Source organism: Episyrphus balteatus, chromosome 3, assembly GCF_945859705.1.
Source record: "Episyrphus balteatus chromosome 3, idEpiBalt1.1, whole genome shotgun sequence".
Lineage (NCBI taxonomy): Eukaryota > Metazoa > Arthropoda > Insecta > Diptera > Syrphidae > Episyrphus > Episyrphus balteatus.
In genome coordinates, this window is record NC_079136.1 from 55,179,553 (window position 1) to 55,200,513 (window position 20,961).

At 30.2% G+C, this 20,961-nt stretch overlaps 2 protein-coding genes, 1 long non-coding RNA gene and 2 other non-coding genes across 7 annotated transcripts in view; 2 read left to right on the forward strand and 3 right to left on the reverse strand.

Annotated features, from left to right (window-relative positions):
• Nucleotides 1-10,013, reverse strand: part of LOC129913005 (unconventional myosin heavy chain 6) — a 76,026-nt gene extending 66,013 nt beyond the window's left edge. For 2 of the 3 annotated variants that reach the window (XM_055991315.1, XM_055991313.1), the window contains exon 1: nucleotides 9,225-9,583. In XM_055991315.1, the coding sequence (XP_055847290.1) occupies nucleotides 9,225-9,246 (22 nt within the window). In that variant the 5' untranslated portion in view covers nucleotides 9,247-9,583. Of the gene's footprint in view, nucleotides 1-9,224; nucleotides 9,602-9,966 lie in introns of those variants that run through there. The other variant, XM_055991312.1, reaches the window with a different exon arrangement.
• A 2,162-nt stretch (nucleotides 10,014-12,175) lies between these two features.
• On the forward strand, nucleotides 12,176-12,282 carry LOC129917420 (U6 spliceosomal RNA). The gene has a single exon (XR_008772778.1). It is a non-coding gene; the product is annotated as a U6 spliceosomal RNA (small nuclear RNA).
• A 6,077-nt stretch (nucleotides 12,283-18,359) lies between these two features.
• LOC129917421 (U6 spliceosomal RNA) lies at nucleotides 18,360-18,466 on the reverse strand. The gene has a single exon (XR_008772779.1). It is a non-coding gene; the product is annotated as a U6 spliceosomal RNA (small nuclear RNA).
• A 1,142-nt stretch (nucleotides 18,467-19,608) lies between these two features.
• LOC129914305 (uncharacterized) lies at nucleotides 19,609-20,037 on the forward strand. Its single transcript, XR_008772168.1, has 2 exons — nucleotides 19,609-19,802; nucleotides 19,875-20,037. It is a non-coding gene; the product is annotated as an uncharacterized LOC129914305 (long non-coding RNA).
• On the reverse strand, nucleotides 20,027-20,774 carry LOC129914304 (cytochrome c oxidase subunit NDUFA4). Its single transcript, XM_055993486.1, has 3 exons — nucleotides 20,603-20,774; nucleotides 20,276-20,422; nucleotides 20,027-20,200 (listed from the first exon to the last, which is right to left on the reverse strand). Exons 1-3 carry the CDS (start codon nucleotides 20,642-20,644, stop codon nucleotides 20,141-20,143), a joined length of 249 nt encoding a protein of 82 aa, XP_055849461.1. The 5' UTR covers nucleotides 20,645-20,774; the 3' UTR covers nucleotides 20,027-20,140.
• Nucleotides 20,775-20,961: the final 187 nt, after the last annotated feature.

Sequence of the window (20,961 nt, forward strand, 5' to 3'; positions counted from 1 at the left end):
TTTTTCCTTTTATTTTTGTGGAAGAATTTTATGAGTCAACTGATATTCGCAAAAGTGAATGAAATGTTCTTTTCACAGTTTTAATTCGAATTGAAAAATGGGTTTGGCTGTTAGTGAGACATAAACAAAGTTATGATTTAATCGAGAGGCTCAACACCGTCGACTTGAATTTCAGATGAAGATCACATTTTCTGAATGGCTGAGGAAAACTCATTTTAATAACATAAGAACAATATTGTATTTTTACATACTTTTTCAAGACCTCAAAATTTTGACACCAGACAATTCTAATTCGTATGTCCACCCAAATTTTTCGTTTGGCCAACCTTCAAGAAAATTGTACAGCAATTTCCATTAAATTTTAAAATGTTGAGATAGAGGTATAAAACCACAGTAGTCCCTCGATAATGTGAATTACCGATAATGCGAATTCTCTAAAATGTGAATCGCCAAAAATGTTCATTGTCATCTCTATAATGTGAATTTCGAACATTTTTAGACTCTGTAATGTGAATTTTTTTTTGGAAAAGCTTGCGTTTTTTTCTTGTTCGTTCTCGCAAATTTTGTATATGCCTGTATAAAGAATAACTATTATTTGTTTAGACATGACTTTAAAAAATTGAAAATTGTGAAGAATTGATTCTACGGATTTAAATGGCTTTTCATTATGTTTTGACTCGTAATTACTTGTATTTTATTTATTTATTTATTTTTTTGATAATTTTTTTCAATAAATGGTTAAACTGAGCTTCAAAAAATATTTTGTGTTATATTCATGGGTTATATAGATTGTTTTAATAAGTGAAATGAGAATTGGAAAAAGTTCCAATAATGTGAATCCTTCTAAAATCCGAAAACGCCTTGCTTTAATTAGTTCACATTTAGTAGAGTAACTAAAGCAAATTATTAGGGAACCCGGCCGAACAGCTCTGATTTTGACGATTTTTTTTTTCAAACGTAGGTAATTAAAAATACTTTAAAGTCTATAGATTAAAAATTGCCGGTGTTGCCGTATTGTTTTTTAAAATTAAAATTAAATTTTTTTTTAACAAAACCATTTTTTTTTTGCTTAAATTTCATAAAACAAATGATAGCAAAAGATTCTCTAGGTAATTTAAGGAAAATATATAAAAGGCAGTAAGGGACAATCTTCCATCGTTTAAGCGATAAATGCAATTTTCTAACATTCTGACCTCAAACACAAAAAAAAATATTTTGAAAACAACGGCAACACCTACAATATTTTAAAATTCCTTTTTTAAAAAGCCAGAAGCTCATTCTTATCTCTTAAATTTAATCAAGACTTTTTGAAAAAATGGTCCTCAAACTCAGAATTAAAAAAAAAATGTTATTAGAAAAATTTGAAATGACTTTTTTCCAAACTTTTTCTAATAAAATATGAATTTATTTAAAAAAAATTTTTATCCATAAATATTACGAGTTGAATTTCGAAGCAAAAAAGGTAAAATATATCACACTTTTGAAAAAAAAAAAATGAAAAATTACTTCAATTTTAATGGTTTTTTTTTATTAAAACTGAATTTTTGCATTGAAATAATTAATTTTCTCAAAGACTGTGGTAAATAGGAACTTTAAATTTTTGCTATTTAACTTTCAACAGTAAGGGTTATTAAATGAATAAAAAATAATTTTATGTTTAGATGTTGAACTTTAAAAAAATAATAAGTTACATTTTTTTTCAAAACTTTTATTAAAAACAGTTCTTCGAAAATGAGATACTTTTTAATTTTTTTCATAAACCGTAATACATATTGACATTTCCTTTCATAATTTGAAATCATAATAAATGCGGCCAAAAAAATTTGAAAATAGATGTATTTTATATTGCGACCAAGTTTAAAAAACGACATGTTAAAATTTTTTCAATAATTTTTTTTTTTTCAAAAATCTGAGTTCAATTACCATTCTTTCAAAAGCCGTTCATTCAATTAACTTATTTTTAATTTTACATATATGACTAAGCTTCTAGCTTTTAAAAAATGTATATTTGAATATTGTAGGTGTTGCCGTTGTGTTCAAATATTTTTTTTTGTGTTTGAAGTCAATTAATAAGAAAATTGCATCTATCGCTTGAACTATGGAAGATTGTCCCTCACTCCCGTATATTTTTTTTCCTTGAATTTCCTAGACAATCTTTTGGCATCAATTAATTTATGAAATTTAAGAAAAATTTTTGAAAAAAATTTGTTTTTGTTCACAAAAATCTTCAATTAAATTTAAAAAATCAAAACGGCAACACCGGCAATTTTTAATCTATAGACTTTAAAGTATTTTTAATTACCGACGTTTGAAAAAAAAGATCATCAAAATCTAAGCTGTTCGGCCGGGTTCCCTAATATTGCCAATTTTTGAGCTTTAGTTACTCCACTAATTATCGAGGGACTACTCCAATTAGATAATTATGGTTTTATGGTTTTTAAAATAGTTCCTATGGCTAAAAATGAACGAAATTGAAATGGGACCACACTGTAGCCACCAGCTTTCCCATACAAAATTCCCATACAGAATTATCAAAATTGGTTCACTCAGTCCAAAGTTATGCGGTAACAAACATAAAAAAAAAAAAAAAAAAAAAAAAAAAAAAAAAATACAGACGAATTGAATACCTCCTCCTTTTTGGAAGTCGGTAAAAAAAACAAATTTTGCACTGAAAAATTGAAAAGCTCTTTTTATGTTTTGTGTTCACTCGAGGTGGACAAACCACAGAAATTTGAATTTTTGAAAAAAGGAGTTTTTGGGGATTTCAGGAGACTTTGAAATTTTCCGTATAAAATTTTTTTTTTTGAATATCTTCTAAACGTAAGGTGGCTAAACGACGATTTTTGGCATATGTTAACAACTCGAGACTGAAATTTTCAGTAGGTACACTTAGGTGTATACGTAACTTTTTTTCGGAATTTTGAAAATTTGTTTTTGTCTACCTCGTCTAACGTAGGGTGGACAGACAATGATTTTTGCTTTTTATCCATTTCTCGAGATGGACAAACGATAGCCGTTTGAATTTTTGAAAAAAACAAATTTGGGGGATTTTAGAAGAAATGATATTTTGTATATAATCACTCCACTTAAAATAAAAATAATTTTAATAATTTTTAATTATTTTTGTTATTTTTTTCTTCGTTATTAAATGATATTTTGTATGAGAGTTGCTATAAGAAAATTATTTTGGACAAACGATGATTTGTAGTAGGTATGCGTAAAAAAACTCGAGGTGGACAAAACAACAGCACTGAATTTTTGAAAAAAAAAAATTGATTTTTGGGGATTTTAGTGGAATTTCTGCAAAATTTGTTTTTTGAATACCTCCTAAACGGATAGTTGAAAACGATAAAAAATAGTATGAATATAGAAATCGAGGTGGACAAACGATTACAGTTGGTTTTATACGTCATCTTAAAATTTGAGCGTTTAAGACGATTTTTCATTTGTTAGACTTCTTAAACAAAAAAAAAAAAAAGAATTTACCCTAAATTTTTTTTTGAAGGTTGGACAAACACAAATTTTGGGTAGACAAACATTAACAAACGGTGGACATACGAAGTAGACAAGTTTGGTTCAAAAATTTTGAGATCGCAGTTCTGGCTTCACGGAGCTACCACTTTTGACGATACGAGATTTACAAAACGTATGCACTGAAAGATTTAAAGCAGAATTCGTGGACAGTGGGGTCTTTCATGGTTCGGAACCCTAATAAGGAAGTAAGTTTGCAAGTAGAATCTCCGTTGGACTCTAAGTTCGGAGGGATTTTCGCGAGCTTATTCAAATGATGACACATAAAGCCATTTCGTGGCGTTTGTTATTTGAATTCTAAAAGTTTCTCTATCACACAGATTCAAAATGGAATATGTGAAAATGGACGTCGATGGTTTGAAAAGAATTAAGGATTTCAGGAAAAATTGAAGAATTGTTTTTATTTTGTAAAAAAAAGAATTCTCTCCATTAATTATGATTCACACACACTTTGAAATCAAATCCTTTTTTCCAAAAATAAAAGAGTATGTTTACTCTGAAAACATGACATACATGCGTACAAAAACGAAAATACTCTTGCAAATGTATGCGTAAATCCTTCCTATACCTACACTTACATGATTAAGGAAACAATAATAACAGAACCAGGAACAGCAGCAGCAGGTACATCATCAAAAACACCAGTACTATGTCTGTAGGTACCTATTTATTGCTTTGTTTTGATGCGCATACACATCGAAATTGTTGTTTCATTCCCATATTTTCTCGGCCGCATTTCTGTCTACCTTAACATCCTCTCTGTATTGCATTTTGTCGCATACATATACACATACTTGACACAGTCCTGCAATTATTGTTATTGTTGTTATATTATTTCAACTGACGATACAGGAAGAAAATATTAGAAACATTTTGCAGAGCTAAAAAGCTAAAATCCAGAGGCAGACAAGAGAAAAGGACTTTAATACAAAATATCAACAAAAATTGGGATATGGACGACATGGACATGGACGTGACATGAATGTGTTGGTTAATAAAATTAAACAACCACATAGGTACGTGGACTTGGATTTAAATTGGAAAAGTGGTGGTTCTTCTGGCTGGATGGTGGCCGAAGCCGAGCGAGCGACAAAAATGGTAATGGCAAGTGATGATGAGGTTTGTTTATTATCCTTTTTAGGGCAAGCAACTTTGTTTGCTGTTGCTGTGTTGTTGTTTTTTGTTTTGTTAATTTAGTTTTCCTCGGCTTTTATATTGCACAGTATCTACGCTATTGCACTTCAAAACAAAGTTATAAATAAACTGGTGGATGGTGGACAAGGAGATTGTAGCACCTATTGGCCATTGCTGTTGGTGAGTGTGGGGAGGACGAGAAACAAGCAATGGCTGGCTGGGTGTTTTAGATAAATGTTTAATCCTTTTTATTTGCTTTGTTGTTTTTCTTTTCTTTTTTTTAAATAGATTGGTAATTATTGTCCAGCCTCAATGCAGGTTAAGAATGAAATTTACCCTTTTGTATGGTTTATTTGAATCGGGAATGGGAAGAGGTTAATTAGTATTCTAAAAGGGATTTCGGATTGAAAGACTGATTTATGAAGTCTGCGAATTAGTTAGACATGTCTGGAACGCGTCTGTTCTATAGGAAAATAAAATAGGTATATGGATGGACATTTTTCTTGTACCTACAAACTTAGGCATATCATCAATTTTCAATTAATGCCTTTTTAGGACGAAGGGTAGGTAGGTAGGTAGCTTAGGTACTTACAAAGAAATCTTATGGGATTTGAAAGTAGGTAGACTTTGGCTTTCAATTAAATAAGAGACAATTAGGAATAATCCATATAAAAATAAACCCACAATTTATGAGCAAAGTACCTACAAAAATTATGAAACCAAGAATTTATCCAATTGCGAAAACATTAAAGCAGTCCTAGTACGGGCCTGCCAGTTTTGAGTAAAAAAAAATAGTATTATCTCAAAAATTCTGCGATGCTCAATTTTCATAATCAAAAATTTGATTTTTTTTGTCTCGTATAGATAGATCCAGAAGTTCTAGAAAGTTGTGTGAATAAGTTACTTCGCAAAAATTAAAAACAAAAACGTGTCTAGTCAATGACTGTCAAAAGGAAGTATGTACTAGTGTCAGATTTTTTTTAAATACAAGTACATAGGATTTACAGAACGAAAGACTAGAAAGACTACAGAACGAAAGACTAGATAAAACCACCGCCTGGATTATTTGACATAGAGTAACCTACTTTCCGCCGGATTTTTGATAAATTTGTTTCGAAATAATAAAAAACAAAAATTATGACATTGATTTTTGACCTTGACTTTCTGGCTTCTGGCTTTTCTGTCACTTTTGTATCACCCTATAATAAGAAAGGTACACTATACCATTACCACAGGTTATTCATAGAAGAGATTACTGTAAATACTTGCAATTTTATAATTTCTTGTCGTCATAATGGATGATGATTAAAAATCTGGGTCAAAAATTTGTGACGTAAAAATGAGTCAGACTTTCCATTTTAAGTGGGCTTTTCCAACATTAATCATTCTTAGGCTAGGCGCACACATGAGATTTTAGTCGCGCGATTATTCAGTCGCAAAAATGGATCACAATGATTTTAATGCCTGTGAACACACATGCTTCCCGCGATTAAAAATTTGAAAATTGTTTTTACAGTCATTGAAATTCTTGTCATCTAATTTGCGACTGAATAATCGCGCGATCAAAATCGCATGTGTGCACCTAGCCTTATTGTGCAAAACTACTAAACACTGAGATAAGAAACGCAACGATGTTTTTAGAAAGAAAATGTATGTAATAATCTTACAAGTTATGAAAAGTGGGCATTGCTGTTGATAAAAAAAAAAAAGTTTGACAACAACTGGATGATTTACTCGCAGCATTTTATAATTACATATTATGATATTGAATTTGTATTGCGATGGACTATGACGCCAGAGGTTTGGGTTCGTATCCCAGCCTCTACCACCTAATCAATTTTTTCAGAGGTATTTCCTCTTCAGTGAAGTCGACAAATTTAACATCATTGTCATTAAAAAATTCATCTCTGCTAAATTGTAGGTCCCTTTCACTTTTGGATATTAATTACACACAAGAATGGCTGAGAGTGTTCAGTCACCAGACCTAGCTATTTCATGGAGTGTTGTGCCACAAATTATTATTATTACATTTTTGAACTTGTTATTTTATATTGTTTTAGGATGATAATTTCCCAGAGCTCATATCTTCTTAACCACCAAAAATATTAACGCTAACAGTAGCCTTAATTTTTTAAGATATTCGAGCAGTTATCAAGCTTTCTGAGAGTACAATGAATTGGACCAAATTCGAGACGTGGTTCCTTGGTTGCTAGTAGCGATTTGAGGTACATGCTATTGCGAACTGTTTCAGACCTCAATCGAGACGTCAGTCGATGAATATTTTCCACCGGCTGAAAAAGTGAAATAAGTTCAGAAGAATGCCAAGAATTTTTGATAAATTAAGGGTTTTTCTTTTTGTGCAAGGTCTACTATACAGTGTAACCACTACTTTTATTTTCAACTTTTGGCAACTTTTTAGAAATAAGTGAGAACAAGAATGAATACATATATTTGAGTTAAAAATAAATTGAGTTAGAGCAAATATAATTATACTCTATTTGATCTCAAGTTCCAAACGCGAAGCAGAAAAAAGTTTTGAAAATGAGGGAATCAAATTTCGAGGTTTTAAAATAGGCCATTTTTTTTTCTTACAAAGTTTTTTGATGTGTTTATTTCTTACGTGAAGTGGTTACACTATTTCCTACAAGGCCACAAGAGGTGAAGTTTTTTTCCATGCGAAGATAGTTCCCTCCACACCATCAGTACAACTGCGGTGTCATATTATATAGGACCTAAAAAATCGATATTTTTGACAATATTTTAAATCCAAAATGAGGGCTAAAAGGTGAATTTCGCAAGTGCAAAAAATCAGTGTCTTATTTTCCGACCGATTCTCTAAAGTATGATAAAAAGTAAAACCCACCAATAAGTCGCACAAACTTGCTCTTATGGTAAAAGTTTCATAGAATCTTCAAATTTTGAAAATATTAAAAAATCATAAAATAATAGATAATTTAGCCCTGATTTTTCAATCATCAGTTAGCCTATCAAACGAGAACTTTTTAATCATACCTAAAAGAAATTTTTTAACCCTAGAAAGATAACCTTATTAAAATTAATTAAAATAGGTGAAAAAGGTCTACGTCAATAAATTGAATTGAAATTATTTCTGTCTGCAATTTGTCGTTTATAACTCAATTTGTTACGTGCTAATAGTCCAATTAAAGAAAAAGACTTTTTTTAAATTTTTATTGCATAATTCAAAAGAAACACAAAAACTGCATACGTCGATTCGTTATCTTTCTAGGGTTAAATACCTACAAAATTTTAATCAAAATCCTCAAAGCGATTTTTGAAAAATGTACATAAGTTTTCTTTTCATTTTGGTAATACATAGGTACCTATGGATGGCAAGTACCGTTAGTTTTTGCCCTTTTAAATAAAATTTCAAATTCGCTTCAACTTCTTATAATCGCACCTAAATAAGGGATAGTAGGTAGGTGGGTTTCCATTTTCCTACAATTTAATAAATGCACTGTATAGATACTATTAATACAAAAAATCACAAGGTTAAAAAGTAGCAAATTAAAATTCCTAGGTACCTACCTACATAACTAATTCAAAATTTCAAAGTCTTGTACCAATTTCACAACATCTATGAAAATAAGACAAAAACAAAATCTAGAACGACTTCAAACCAAAAAAAAAAATGTTGATGCTCGTAGATTGTATATCGTTTGTGCAAAAACATACAAACACACCGTATGTATATAAAGTAATCCTGAAGATTTCTCAATTGCATTGACATTTTTTTTCCAAGTTAAGACTCATAGTGAGAAGTTTATACAAGGTGTGGAATCACTTGCTGCATTGTTATTGCTTACTGCAGTTTGCTGCATATCATCCTTTCTTTCCTTCCGTTAAAAAAAAAAAAACGATGACGACCAAAAAAACAGTAAAGTAACAAGACATTTGCACACAAAACGATATAAACACACAAACACAAACAAACACATTATACAGTTATACATTCATATAGTGCAAGAGAGCAACTACGTATTTATATGAGTATATATGTATGTATGTAGGTATATTTTTGATATCCTTCTTATTTTTGTTAAATCCTTCACACAGTTATTTACATTGTGATTGTATGTGGGTCGTTGATGGTGATGGTAGTAGTATGGTGAATTGGTGAAGGATAGAAAAGAAGAGAAACATAGGTACAAAGCAAAACATAAAGAAGGGTGTGTTTTTCCTAAAAAGTTATGTATATTTTTTTCATTCATTCATCTTTTTCACGAAGGACACCCAAATATTATCTTCCCAAAAAAAAAAACACTGCAAAAAAATCTAAGAAAACCAGATGTTTTTTTTCAAGGCAATCCCAAGTTAAACCATCATCGACAGCAGTAAAAATGAGAAGTAAATAATCCAGGAATTCCCTATCCATCGTCATCACTTGACGACAGCAATTATGTGTTTATGCAAATAATATCCTTTCCCTGAACCCTAGTTAAACCTTATGTACAAGTAAAGAAAAATTAAAACTCTGTCTGTACACAGTGAGGCAGAGCATCAATAAAAGAAAAAAAATTATACACTCGGACTTGACTTACCCTCGAGAAAATTTAGAACCATTTTTGGGCCTTGAAAATGGGACTTTGGGTTGAAATCAATGAAGATTTTTCTTCTTCAATTATCCGTTTTTTTTTTTTTTGTTTAATTAAACTTTAAAAAAGGATCAAAGCTATGCTCTTTAATCCTTCAGTTGATAACGATTACACAACACAGTACACTATCATTCTCATCATATTAAGGAATGATTTTTTCTTTAAGTTTTTCAAATCTTCACTTTAAAGGGAGATTCAAAGATTCAAACTTTTTCTTGTATAAATTTTTATTGATCAACACATAAAACTACTCCCTTTTTTTCTTCTCTTTAGCACAGAATTATTACACCCAAGGATAGCATTTTTGGGGGACAAGAAAAATGCTAGCGAAAAAATAAGAGAAGAATAAAACAATAAATTTCAACGTTTATTTTTATTCATAATTTTTATTTATGTATTTCTTTTTCAATATAAATTTTAACAAAGAACTGCGCTCGCGGATAAATATACTTAAAAATTTATTTCTATTGCCCTTTTTTCCTCCGAGAGACGACTCCTATCCGATAAAGGTAGTTCTTTTTTTCTTGCCCGTCGTTGATGCCCTAAGATTCTTTCAAAATCCAAAAAAGGGATAGAGATTGAAAAATGAAGAAGAAAAAAGTAACAAAAACAACAGGAGCGCAGCAATGAAAAAACTTTATTACAAAATTGTACACATAAAAACAACAACAACAATTAAACACTTTACAAGTAGAGACGAAACGAACAAGTCTATTCTGAAATTCGGACCGAATTCAACTGTGTATCTGCGAGAACTGAGAGAATGAAAAGTTCTGCAAGATAAAAGAAGCGATGAAAAGAAGTTTCGTCGTGTAGAAATTCTCATATTTGTGTGTGTTGAGATTTTGCGGAGAAAGATACAAACAAACACCAACGAAGGAAGTTTAAAGAAAAAAAAGAGTATTTGCGCGAGAGAGAGAAATTTATCAACAATGTTTTATTCCATTTTGGTTCGGTGTTCTCCAAAAAAGCGAAAAACATATGTTTTGTTTTGGGAATTGAATGAGATGACATGTCAGAATTGTGTGCGGACTTAGGGGCAGGGCTGCCACCTTACTTCTTTAGCAGTAGATCTACTGCATTTTAGACCAAATGAATATCTACTGCGCAGCAAAACGAATCTACTCCCCTATTAAAAATTTTAATAGTACCTAACCAAAGTTTGATTGTTGTCCATTTCAAAATTTTAAATACTGAACCACGTTCACTCACTCTAAATGTATTCCCTAAAAAATTCAAATGCAGCCCTATCGTGAGTTTTACGTGAACAAAATTCCAAACGAAAAATTGAATTTCACTTGTTACTTGTGAGTTCCGGGCGAAAAGCTGTTCATGTTCGGGAAACTAGCCGTATTTTTAAATCTTTTCAGGTAATTTGAGAAGTTACCGACATCTTTTTGCTCAGTTTTATTTTGGCTACTGGTGAAAAGAGCAACTCGCAATATTTTTTAAGATTTCGGGCGAACAAAATGATGTGAAATGACGTGGAGATAAAGCTGTTTTGTATTTTTTACTGTTGAGCTAATTTTTTAATTTGTGTTGAAGTAAAAAATATTTCTGTGATTTGAATGTTGTTTGTATATTTAAAAATCTACTGCGGTATATTGCAATCTACTGCGCTTTTTCTTAAAATATACTGCACTCAATTATCTTTGGGGTGGCAGCACTGCTTAGGGGTAGCGAAGGCCTTTATTTCAAAAAAAAAATTGTACAACAAATTGTACCTACAACAAAATTAAATTTTTTGATTTATTTTTTTTTTCTTTATATTGTTTAGTTAATTGTTTAAAAGCAAACATTTATATTTTTTTCTAGTCAAACAACAGACGAGCTAGATCCGCTGATAGTTTTAAAAATATAATGCACACGATGTGGGGTTTACCCCACCATTGTCAAATCTTTGGCGCCGGGTACAAAGGTGTTAAGTCAGAAAAGTTAATTTTGAGGAAAATGGAATTGAAGCTTCAATTTTTGTTTGTAAATCTGAATATTATTATTTTGAAAAAGGAATGATGCAGAAACATCATCTATAAGATCTTTTTTAATATCCATATGCTGTTGACCAGAAAATGACCGTTCTTAAAAAAAATTTGTGTTGACTTAACCCTTTAGAGCCACTTAGTCTTCAAAAATAAACTTGGTCCAAAGGTGTTAAGTCAAGAAAAATCTGTTTTTACATGGATAATAAAGTTTAATTTATAAAAGAAAGTTGGAAATATCAATGTGATTAATTACCAAATGTGAGAATTCTTTTTGAAATAATATATTGCTGTAGAAAAATGGATTTTCGTTTTCTGTCTTCCTTTTGACTTAACGCCTTATGATCAATTTTTTTATTTAAAAAATTAAATATTAATGCAAAAAAAAGGAGTTAAGTCTTACTTACTTACGCCCTTAGTACCACTCAATTTTAAAAATTTTTGACTTAAATCTTTTGTACCGATTCATTTCTAACTGAAGGAGATACGCTAGAGCTATGGCGATAGGACCAAACGAAAGAGAAAAAAAAATTGACTGAAGTCCAATAAAAATCTGAAAAGCGATTTTTTGACTTACATAACTCCTTTGTACTCGAAAGCGAAGAAATGTACTTTTGTCAAAATGACTTTTTTTAGAAAACATTATTTTTTTAAGGTTTTTTTAATGTTTCCTTGAATTATGTTAGATGTTGCCAAAGATAGAAGTTTGTCAGAGCCAATTTTATGTAATTAATCAAGTAGATCTTTAGGATTGGATTGTAGAATAGAGGGTTGGTATTTTCTGATTAGATTTTCCCTTTTCTTATAAGCGTTTCAGTATTTGATTAAATTGATAAGCATTATTTGTATAGTTATATAATTCACAGTATTTTTTTCGGGAAAGTTTCGTTTAAGTTACATATTGAAAGTGTTAACATCGTTCTTGCTTCGGCAGAACATATACTAAAATTGGAACGATACAGAGAAGATTAGCATGGCCCCTGCGCAAGGATGACACGCAAAATCGTGAAGCGTTCCACATTTTTTTGTTATTCTTTATTATAATAATTATAATTTTTTATTTTAATAGGTAGGTATATGGCAAGTTTAGCATTCGTAAAAAAAATCTAACTCAAGATAACAATCAGACATGACATTACGATGATAGAATACGAAAAAAGTGCGAATTCTGTCAGTCTCTCTGTCAGTCTTTCTGTATTATCTATCTTAATGTAAAGTTTAAACTACTGGAGCGATTTTTTTCAAACCTGGTAGTTATGAGTTTTTATAAGATTCCCTAGAGGCGAAATTGAAATTATATTTTTTGGACCAAAATAAACGGTACCTACTTGCCAAATGACCAATATAGAAAAGATTAATTTTCTCAAAAACGGCTCTAAAGATTTTGATTTAAAAAAAAATCACATTTAGGTACTGTGGCATATAAAGGCCTACTTTTGATATAGAAAAAATATTTTTTTAACCGTTATAGTACCTGCCATAGAACCGTTTTCTTGTTTTTTGACTTTCTCGTAAGCAATTAAATCGATTTCGACGAAAATTTTAGTTTTATGACAACTTTTCACGAGTCGATGTAAGCCGCACAGTATCAACGGCGTATACAGGGGGGGGGGGGGGGGGGTCACTCATAACATAAACAAAAAATTGTTATGTGATTTGCAAAATGTCGAAGATTTAGAACATGAACGAAAATGATAAGTGAACAAATTTTTCGGTATTCAAACCAACAATTTTCCTATATTTGGGGATATTTTTAGCAACCGCTATGCTGGATTAGGATTATTTTGATTCGTTCGATAATATAAGGCATTGATAGGCTACAAGTTAAGCTGTGTTGTAGAGTTTTGTATTGATTTAAAATCCAAATATTTTTTTAATTTTGACTAAACCGATAAAATAGATAAGAATATAAGCAAGCTTGTCTAAAGGCAAATTAAATATTTAAGCAAGCTTAGATCACTTAAGATATCCTTCGATAATCAATTTAAGAAAATCTAATAAATATAACTCAATATGTTTTATATTTTAAACCGCCGATAAATACCTCAAAGGTGACGAAATCAGAGCCGAAAATTGTAAAATCCTTATTGAATGATCTAAAGCATTTCTTTAATTAGTATTGGCGTTTGAAATTTCGAAAAAATATCTACCCTAAAACTAGCATAATTTTGTTTAATATTTTCTGTTACGACAAAAATTTTTTTAGGAACACCTCGGAAGCATGGCAACGAAGTATGTACACGAATCAGGATATTTCCTTTAAAATGGCAATCAATCGTTAGTGCATATTTTGCATTTATTAGCATTTTTTTTTGTGCATATTTTGACATATTTTGGAAATAAATGCATGTTTTTCGTGCATATTTTCGCAAAAATTGGCAAAAACAACGAAATTTCACGCTTAAAATTTTTGACTAAAAGTGACTGAAAGTCAATTGGAAAAAAGTCAAAAACGTTAGCAAATGCTGTGCAAAACTGGCAAATCAACGTTGTCCAAACTCATAAAAAACACGCTCAAATGATAAATTGGATTATTTAACCCTTTCGGACCCAGCGTTACTCTCATGTAACATTTTTTTAAAAATTCGTACAAAATATTAAATTAAACAATTTTTTAGGTAACGATGGCTTAATTGAAAGATAATAATGCCTAGTTACTGGATTATTACAAAAAGTTAGTCAAATATCATACCTTTAATTTTTTTTTTATCGAGAAAGGGACTGAAATTCACATTTTTTTTTTTTTGCAAAAAAAAAAATTTTTTATATATGGTCATAATTTTGAAAAAAAGATATAAAAAATGTTAATGATGAAAGTGTTTTGCTTTTTTGCTTAGATGAAGTAGCATACATTATAGTTTCATAAAAAGTTATTTTCTCAGTTCTCCGACTTCTTTTGGTGGTCATAGGCAGTGCATGTTACTTACATGTAACATGAGAAAAACACATTAGTTTTGCTATTTATTATTTTGGAAAATAACTTTTTGCTATTCATATTTCTTAGTTGTGATGTTTTTGACCCGATAATACCGAAAAAACATTTTTTAATATTGATTTTCATAGCTTGGGTTCGAAAGGGTTAAGAGTAAATTTTCGCCAATTTTATTTATTGTTTTTAAAGAAAACCCCAATATTTCCAAAAAGTTACATCTTTGAACTCGGGAATGGTTTCGTATATAGATTTCATAAAAGTTAGGTACTTGCCAAATGACCAATATAGAAAAGATTAATTTTCTCAAAAACGGCTCTAAAGATTTTGATTTAAAAAAAAATCACATTTAGGTACTGTGGCATATAAAGGCCTACTTTTGATATAGAAAAAATATTTTTTTAACCGTTATAGTACCTGCCATAGAACCGTTTTCTTGTTTTTTGACTTTCTCGTAAGCAATTAAATCGATTTCGACGAAAATTTTAGTTTTATGACAACTTTTCACGAGTCGATGTAAGCCGCACAGTATCAACGGCGTATACAGGGGGGGGGTGGGGGGGGCCACTCATAACATAAACAAAAAATTGTTATGTGATTTGCAAAATGTCGAAGATTTAGAACATGAACGAAAATGATAAGTGAACAAATTTTTCGGTATTCAAACCAACAATTTTCCTATATTTGGGGATATTTTTAGCAACCGCTATGCTGGATTAGGATTATTTTGATTCGTTCGATAATATAAGGCATTGATAGGCTACAAGTTAAGCTGTGTTGTAGAGTTTTGTATTGATTTAAAATCCAAATATTTTTTTAATTTTGACTAAACCGATAAAATAGATAAGAATATAAGCAAGCTTGTCTAAAGGCAAATTAAATATTTAAGCAAGCTTAGATCACTTAAGATATCCTTCGATAATCAATTTAAGAAAATCTAATAAATATAACTCAATATGTTTTATATTTTAAACCGCCGATAAATACCTCAAAGGTGACGAAATCAGAGCCGAAAATTGTAAAATCCTTATTGAATGATCTAAAGCATTTCTTTAATTAGTATTGGCGTTTGAAATTTCGAAAAAATATCTACCCTAAAACTAGCATAATTTTGTTTAATATTTTCTGTTACGACAAAAATTTTTTTAGGAACACCTCGGAAGCATGGCAACGAAGTATGTACACGAATCAGGATATTTCCTTTAAAATGGCAATCAATCGTTAGTGCATATTTTGCATTTATTAGCATTTTTTTTTGTGCATATTTTGACATATTTTGGAAATAAATGCATGTTTTTCGTGCATATTTTCGCAAAAATTGGCAAAAACAACGAAATTTCACGCTTAAAATTTTTGACTAAAAGTGACTGAAAGTCAATTGGAAAAAAGTCAAAAACGTTAGCAAATGCTGTGCAAAACTGGCAAATCAACGTTGTCCAAACTCATAAAAAACACGCTCAAATGATAAATTGGATTATTTAAGAGTAAATTTTCGCCAATTTTATTTATTGTTTTTAAAGAAAACCCCAATATTTCCAAAAAGTTACATCTTTGAACTCGGGAATGGTTTCGTATATAGATTTCATAAAAGTTACGTAAAATCTTTTTATAATTTTAAAGAAATATTGATATTTTACAAATTCATGTGGCCTTAAAAGCATATTTAAAGTGCATACTTTTTTTTAAGAGTATATTTTGAGCGCATTTGTATGAAAATCCTATCCCTATACATTACAATGTACTTTAAGGACAGGATGGTCTTAATTTTTGACTTTCTCGTAAGCAATTAAATCGATTTCGACGAAAATTTTAGTTTTATGACAACTTTTCACGAGTCGATGTAAGCCGCACAGTATCAACGGCGTATACAGGGGGGGGGGGGTCACTCATAACATAAACAAAAAATTGTTATGTGATTTGCAAAATGTCGAAGATTTAGAACATGAACGAAAATGATAAGTGAACAAATTTTTCGGTATTCAAACCAACAATTTTCCTATATTTGGGGATATTTTTAGCAACCGCTATGCTGGATTAGGATTATTTTGATTCGTTCGATAATATAAGGCATTGATAGGCTACAAGTTAAGCTGTGTTGTAGAGTTTTGTATTGATTTAAAATCCAAATATTTTTTTAATTTTGACTAAACCGATAAAATAGATAAGAATATAAGCAAGCTTGTCTAAAGGCAAATTAAATATTTAAGCAAGCTTAGATCACTTAAGATATCCTTCGATAATCAATTTAAGAAAATCTAATAAATATAACTCAATATGTTTTATATTTTAAACCGCCGATAAATACCTCAAAGGTGACGAAATCAGAGCCGAAAATTGTAAAATCCTTATTGAATGATCTAAAGCATTTCTTTAATTAGTATTGGCGTTTGAAATTTCGAAAAAATATCTACCCTAAAACTAGCATAATTTTGTTTAATATTTTCTGTTACGACAAAAATATTTTTTTGTCTTTACTATTTTCACAGAGGTACCTATTTGAATCCTGTAACCCCCTCGTCTTAAAAAAAATAAAAATTCGCGTACAATTTTAAAACAAAATTACCAGTGTTATTAAATTAAAAGGATTTTTATTTTAACTTATAAAATAATTCTGGACTAGCGGAAAACAATGCAGAGTTGTTTAAAGGCAAATTATTGAATCGAAGGACTTGTACATTACTAGGGATCGGGTTTCCATGCAAATGCATGTTTTTTTAGGAACACCTCGGAAGCATGGCAACGAAGTATGTACACGAATCAGGATATTTCCTTTAAAATGGCAATCAATCGTTAGTGCATATTTTGCATTTATTAGCATTTTTTTTTGTGCATATTTTGACATATTTTGGAAATAAATGCATGTTTTTCGTGCATATTTTCGCAAAAATTGGCAAAAACAACGAAATTTCACGCTTAAAATTTTTGACTAAAAGTGACTGAAAGTCAATTGGAAAAAAGTCAAAAACGTAAGCAAATGCTGTGCAAAACTGGCAAATCAACGTTGTCCAAACTCATAAAAAACACGCTCAAATGATAAATTGGATTATTTAAGAGTAAATTTTCGCCAATTTTATTTATTGTTTTTAAAGAAAACCCCAATATTTCCAAAAAGTTACATCTTTGAACTCGGGAATGGTTTCGTATATAGATTTCATAAAAGTTACGTAAAATCTTTTTATAATTTTAAAGAAATATTGATATTTTACAAATTCATGTGGCCTTAAAAGCATATTTAAAGTGCATACTTTTTTTTAAGAGTATATTTTGAGCGCATTTGTATGAAAATCCTATCCCTATACATTACAATGTACTTTAAGGACAGGATGGTCTTAATTGGTTAGACTTAAGGTTGAACCCTAAACAAAAGCAAACGAATCACACAACGTTTTTGTTTGGTTATTCTTAGACTTCTTCGGAACTGCTCGATTCGATATGCAAAACGAGCAACATTTTAAATTTTTTATTCAAATAGCACATTTTCAAGTTTATGCCTACTATCAAAACTTTTGTAAAAAAAAAAATTTTGCATGACTTCCCCCAAGAAGAAATCCTGTATTCGCCCCTGCACAGTATATTGCACGACTAAAGTCGACTAGGGTTCTTCTATGCGAATTGTCACTAAAATCACCTGTGGCTTACGTCACACGAGTCGACTTACCTAGAAAAGCTTCGCCACACGATCGACTCGGGAAAAGTCAGCGTTAGTAAACTAAGACAAAAATTTCAAAATTCAATTTTTCATTTTTTTTTTTTTTTTTTTTGTAAAATCAACTATTATAAGACTTAACTTGAAATTTTGTTTGAATTTATGCTTCTTCTTCAAAATGGCATATCAAATTTTTTTTTGACAAAAGTTGGAAAAATTGTATACATAAACAAAATATTATAGGTATTTAAAAAAAAAACTACTCCAATTTTAATTTTCAATTTCTAACAGTTTTTTAAGGATTTTGTTTCTAGTTTTTTTTAATAGCTTTACCATTGCCAAACTACAACTGATTCTAAAATTTTATTATTAAAATTTAGAAAAACAAACACAAAATTGATAAAAAGATTCATTGCAAACGGATTCTGTGATTGATATATTCATTATTCAAAGCAAACCTAAAAAACAAATGGTGAATCACGGAGCATGTTTTTAACATGGTTTTCGTATATAAAAAATTTTAACAAAAAAATGTGGAACGCTTCACGATTTTGCGTGTCATCCTTGCGCAGGGGCCATGCTAATCTTCTCTGTATCGTTCCAATTTTAGTATATGTTCTGCCGAAGCAAGAACAATGTTGGTACTATGAATATTTTACTTAAACAAAATCATGACGAAAAAAATACTGTGAATTATATCACTTGGAAAAAAAATGCTAATAAATCTAAAAATTCTTATCAGAAAATACTAACCCTACCTATTCTGCTATCCGATTCACATGAAACTCTAACAGCTCTATATGGACTATGGGCCTTACTAATAATCAAATTTAGTGCTAAGGTTAAAAGAAAACCTTGAGATTTTAGAAAATCCGCATACTAATAGTATTCTCCGGTTTAGTAGTTAGCAAAACATCAAAATTAAATACACGGAAATCCATGTTTAAAGTCGAGCACTAAATAAAAATTGACTTTGTTGATGATAAAATAACCAAAATGATGGTAAAATAACCAATATGATGGTAAAATAACCAAAATGATGGTTTTTTATTGATAAATTATTTATCACAGCACAATATTCTTCTGGAAAATAATAAACAAAAAAAAACATTTTAAAAAAGAACTATCTCAGCTACACACTAATTTGAACCTAGGACGGTAGGAGTAAAAGGTACCCACCTTGTTCTAAAAAATACAATCCATGTACTCATTTTTAAATACCATAAGCATTGAATAATTATAAGCATTATATATTTTAAACGACAACTTTTGTTCATATAAGCTGCTAGGATATATATTATATAATATTTTTCTCAAAAACAGAAAACTCGAGACTAAGTTTATTGGTAGTATTTTGTAAAAACTCAGCATTTTGTTTTAACCTTCTGGTTAGCTTATAGTCGACTTTAACTTTGAGAAATATTTATTTTGGATGTCAAAGGGTTGTATATGTTTTTTTTTTTTAACTGAAATTTTCAAATATAGGCATGACTCGCATAAACGCTACTTATTTGAGACTTTCAAGTGAATCGAAAAGCAGAATAGGACAGCAGAATTGGACTGCACAATAGCTCATACAGCTAAAACAAAATGCTCTTCGGAACTTCTTCTCCATTAGAACGAACTTGCAACATTCAACAACTATTGAGTTGATACTTAGGCTTAGTAGTCATTGAACTTATAATACAACGTAATTTTTAGATCATTTATCCCTGACTATATTGTGAGCTCCTATTACAGAAAAGTCCTTTTCTTCTTCCAACTCGTCGCAATAAAATTGTTTTCATTTAGCCAACAATGTTTGTTCTAACTTGTTTGTAAATATTTATTTTAATCATTTCCCTTAAGTGCCAACAAAACGTGATTAATTTGGCATTAAAACAAATTTGTTTGGTTAGTTAGGTCATTTAGCCAACAACAAATCCAATGGAGAATAACCAGTCCAATGTTTCAAGATCGTCCATCAAAAAGTAATAAAATATAAACAAAAAGGATCAAAAACGACTTCATTTTATCATAATACAAATTACAATTTTTTCCAGTTGCTCCAGAGCCCATAACATCAATAAGGCATTGAAACTGAGTTCCCTTAAATCTTTTCCAAAAAAAGAAAATAAAAAATTCAAAAAGCATTTCTGGTTGAATGCCAATTGCGCAGTTAATTTCTAATCAATATCAATAAAAAAAAAATGCATTAATTTCTGAGTAGCAGACTACTTTATTTTAGTATTTTACACTCTTATCCCTTAAAATAAACCTTTCGCGAAAATGATCACTTTTTTTCATTTGGACAATCAAAAAACATAATCTACTCGTATTTGGGTGCAGGACTTTCGGTCTTGCTGTAATCCCTGATTGGGGAATAGAACTGCAAAAAAAAAAAATGACAAATGTTTCAAAATTTGTTTCTATTCAATTGAAAATATAGGTCGTAATTATTTACCTTGTATTGCTTGTTCCTGTACTCTTGCCATGGTTCAGGGTTGCTGGTGCGGTTCCATGTTACGTCTGGATTCCTGGTTGCCAAACGGATGATGTAGAAAGTTGCTCCAAGGGCTCCACAACCAACACAAAAGTAAAGTGGAAGAAGCTTTAAAAAAAATGTTTATTTTTATTAATAATTGATATGAAAATATAGGAAAAATGATTTTTTTTTAATCGAAATGTCACAAGATTATGTAAGCATGGTTTTTCGGGGGTGATTATGACAAAGTTTCATTTTTATCTTCTTTTTTTGCGGATAAGTTTAATGATATTGATTTAAACTTACAGCTGGATTCTTTTTTAAACTGGCCCAACCAATTCCTTGCATGTTGAATAGATTTTTATGTTCTTATTTGCAGATGGAAATACGGACAAAAAATTCTTCTTTTGTTCAAGCGACAGAGAAGATTTTTCACAAAATTATTTTTTCTATTCTGATGGGCGAATGTCGTCGCGCTGTCGATAATTTTTTTTTAACACTTGAGATTGTGAATAGGTCTTGGTGTGTTATCGATGTTTTTGGGATATCGATTCACAATAGAATTCGTTTTTTTAGATCATTTGTGAATTGAGTTAAAATGTTGGTTTGACGTTTGGTTTAAATTTTGACACTAGAGTGATGGTGAATAAAATGTGTTAAAATTT

Excerpts from the sequence above, each read along its gene's own strand:
- LOC129914304 (XM_055993486.1), bottom strand. The coding sequence starts at position 20,644 with ATGCAAGGAATTGGTTGGGCCAGTTTAAAAAAGAATCCAGCT. Across the intron at positions 20,423-20,602 it reads GTTTAAAAAAGAATCCAGCT|CTTCTTCCACTTTACTTTTG; the intron begins GTAAGTTTAAAT and ends TTTTTTTTAAAG. Across the intron at positions 20,201-20,275 it reads ACAGGAACAAGCAATACAAG|TTCTATTCCCCAATCAGGGA; the intron begins GTAAATAATTAC and ends TTTTTTTTGCAG.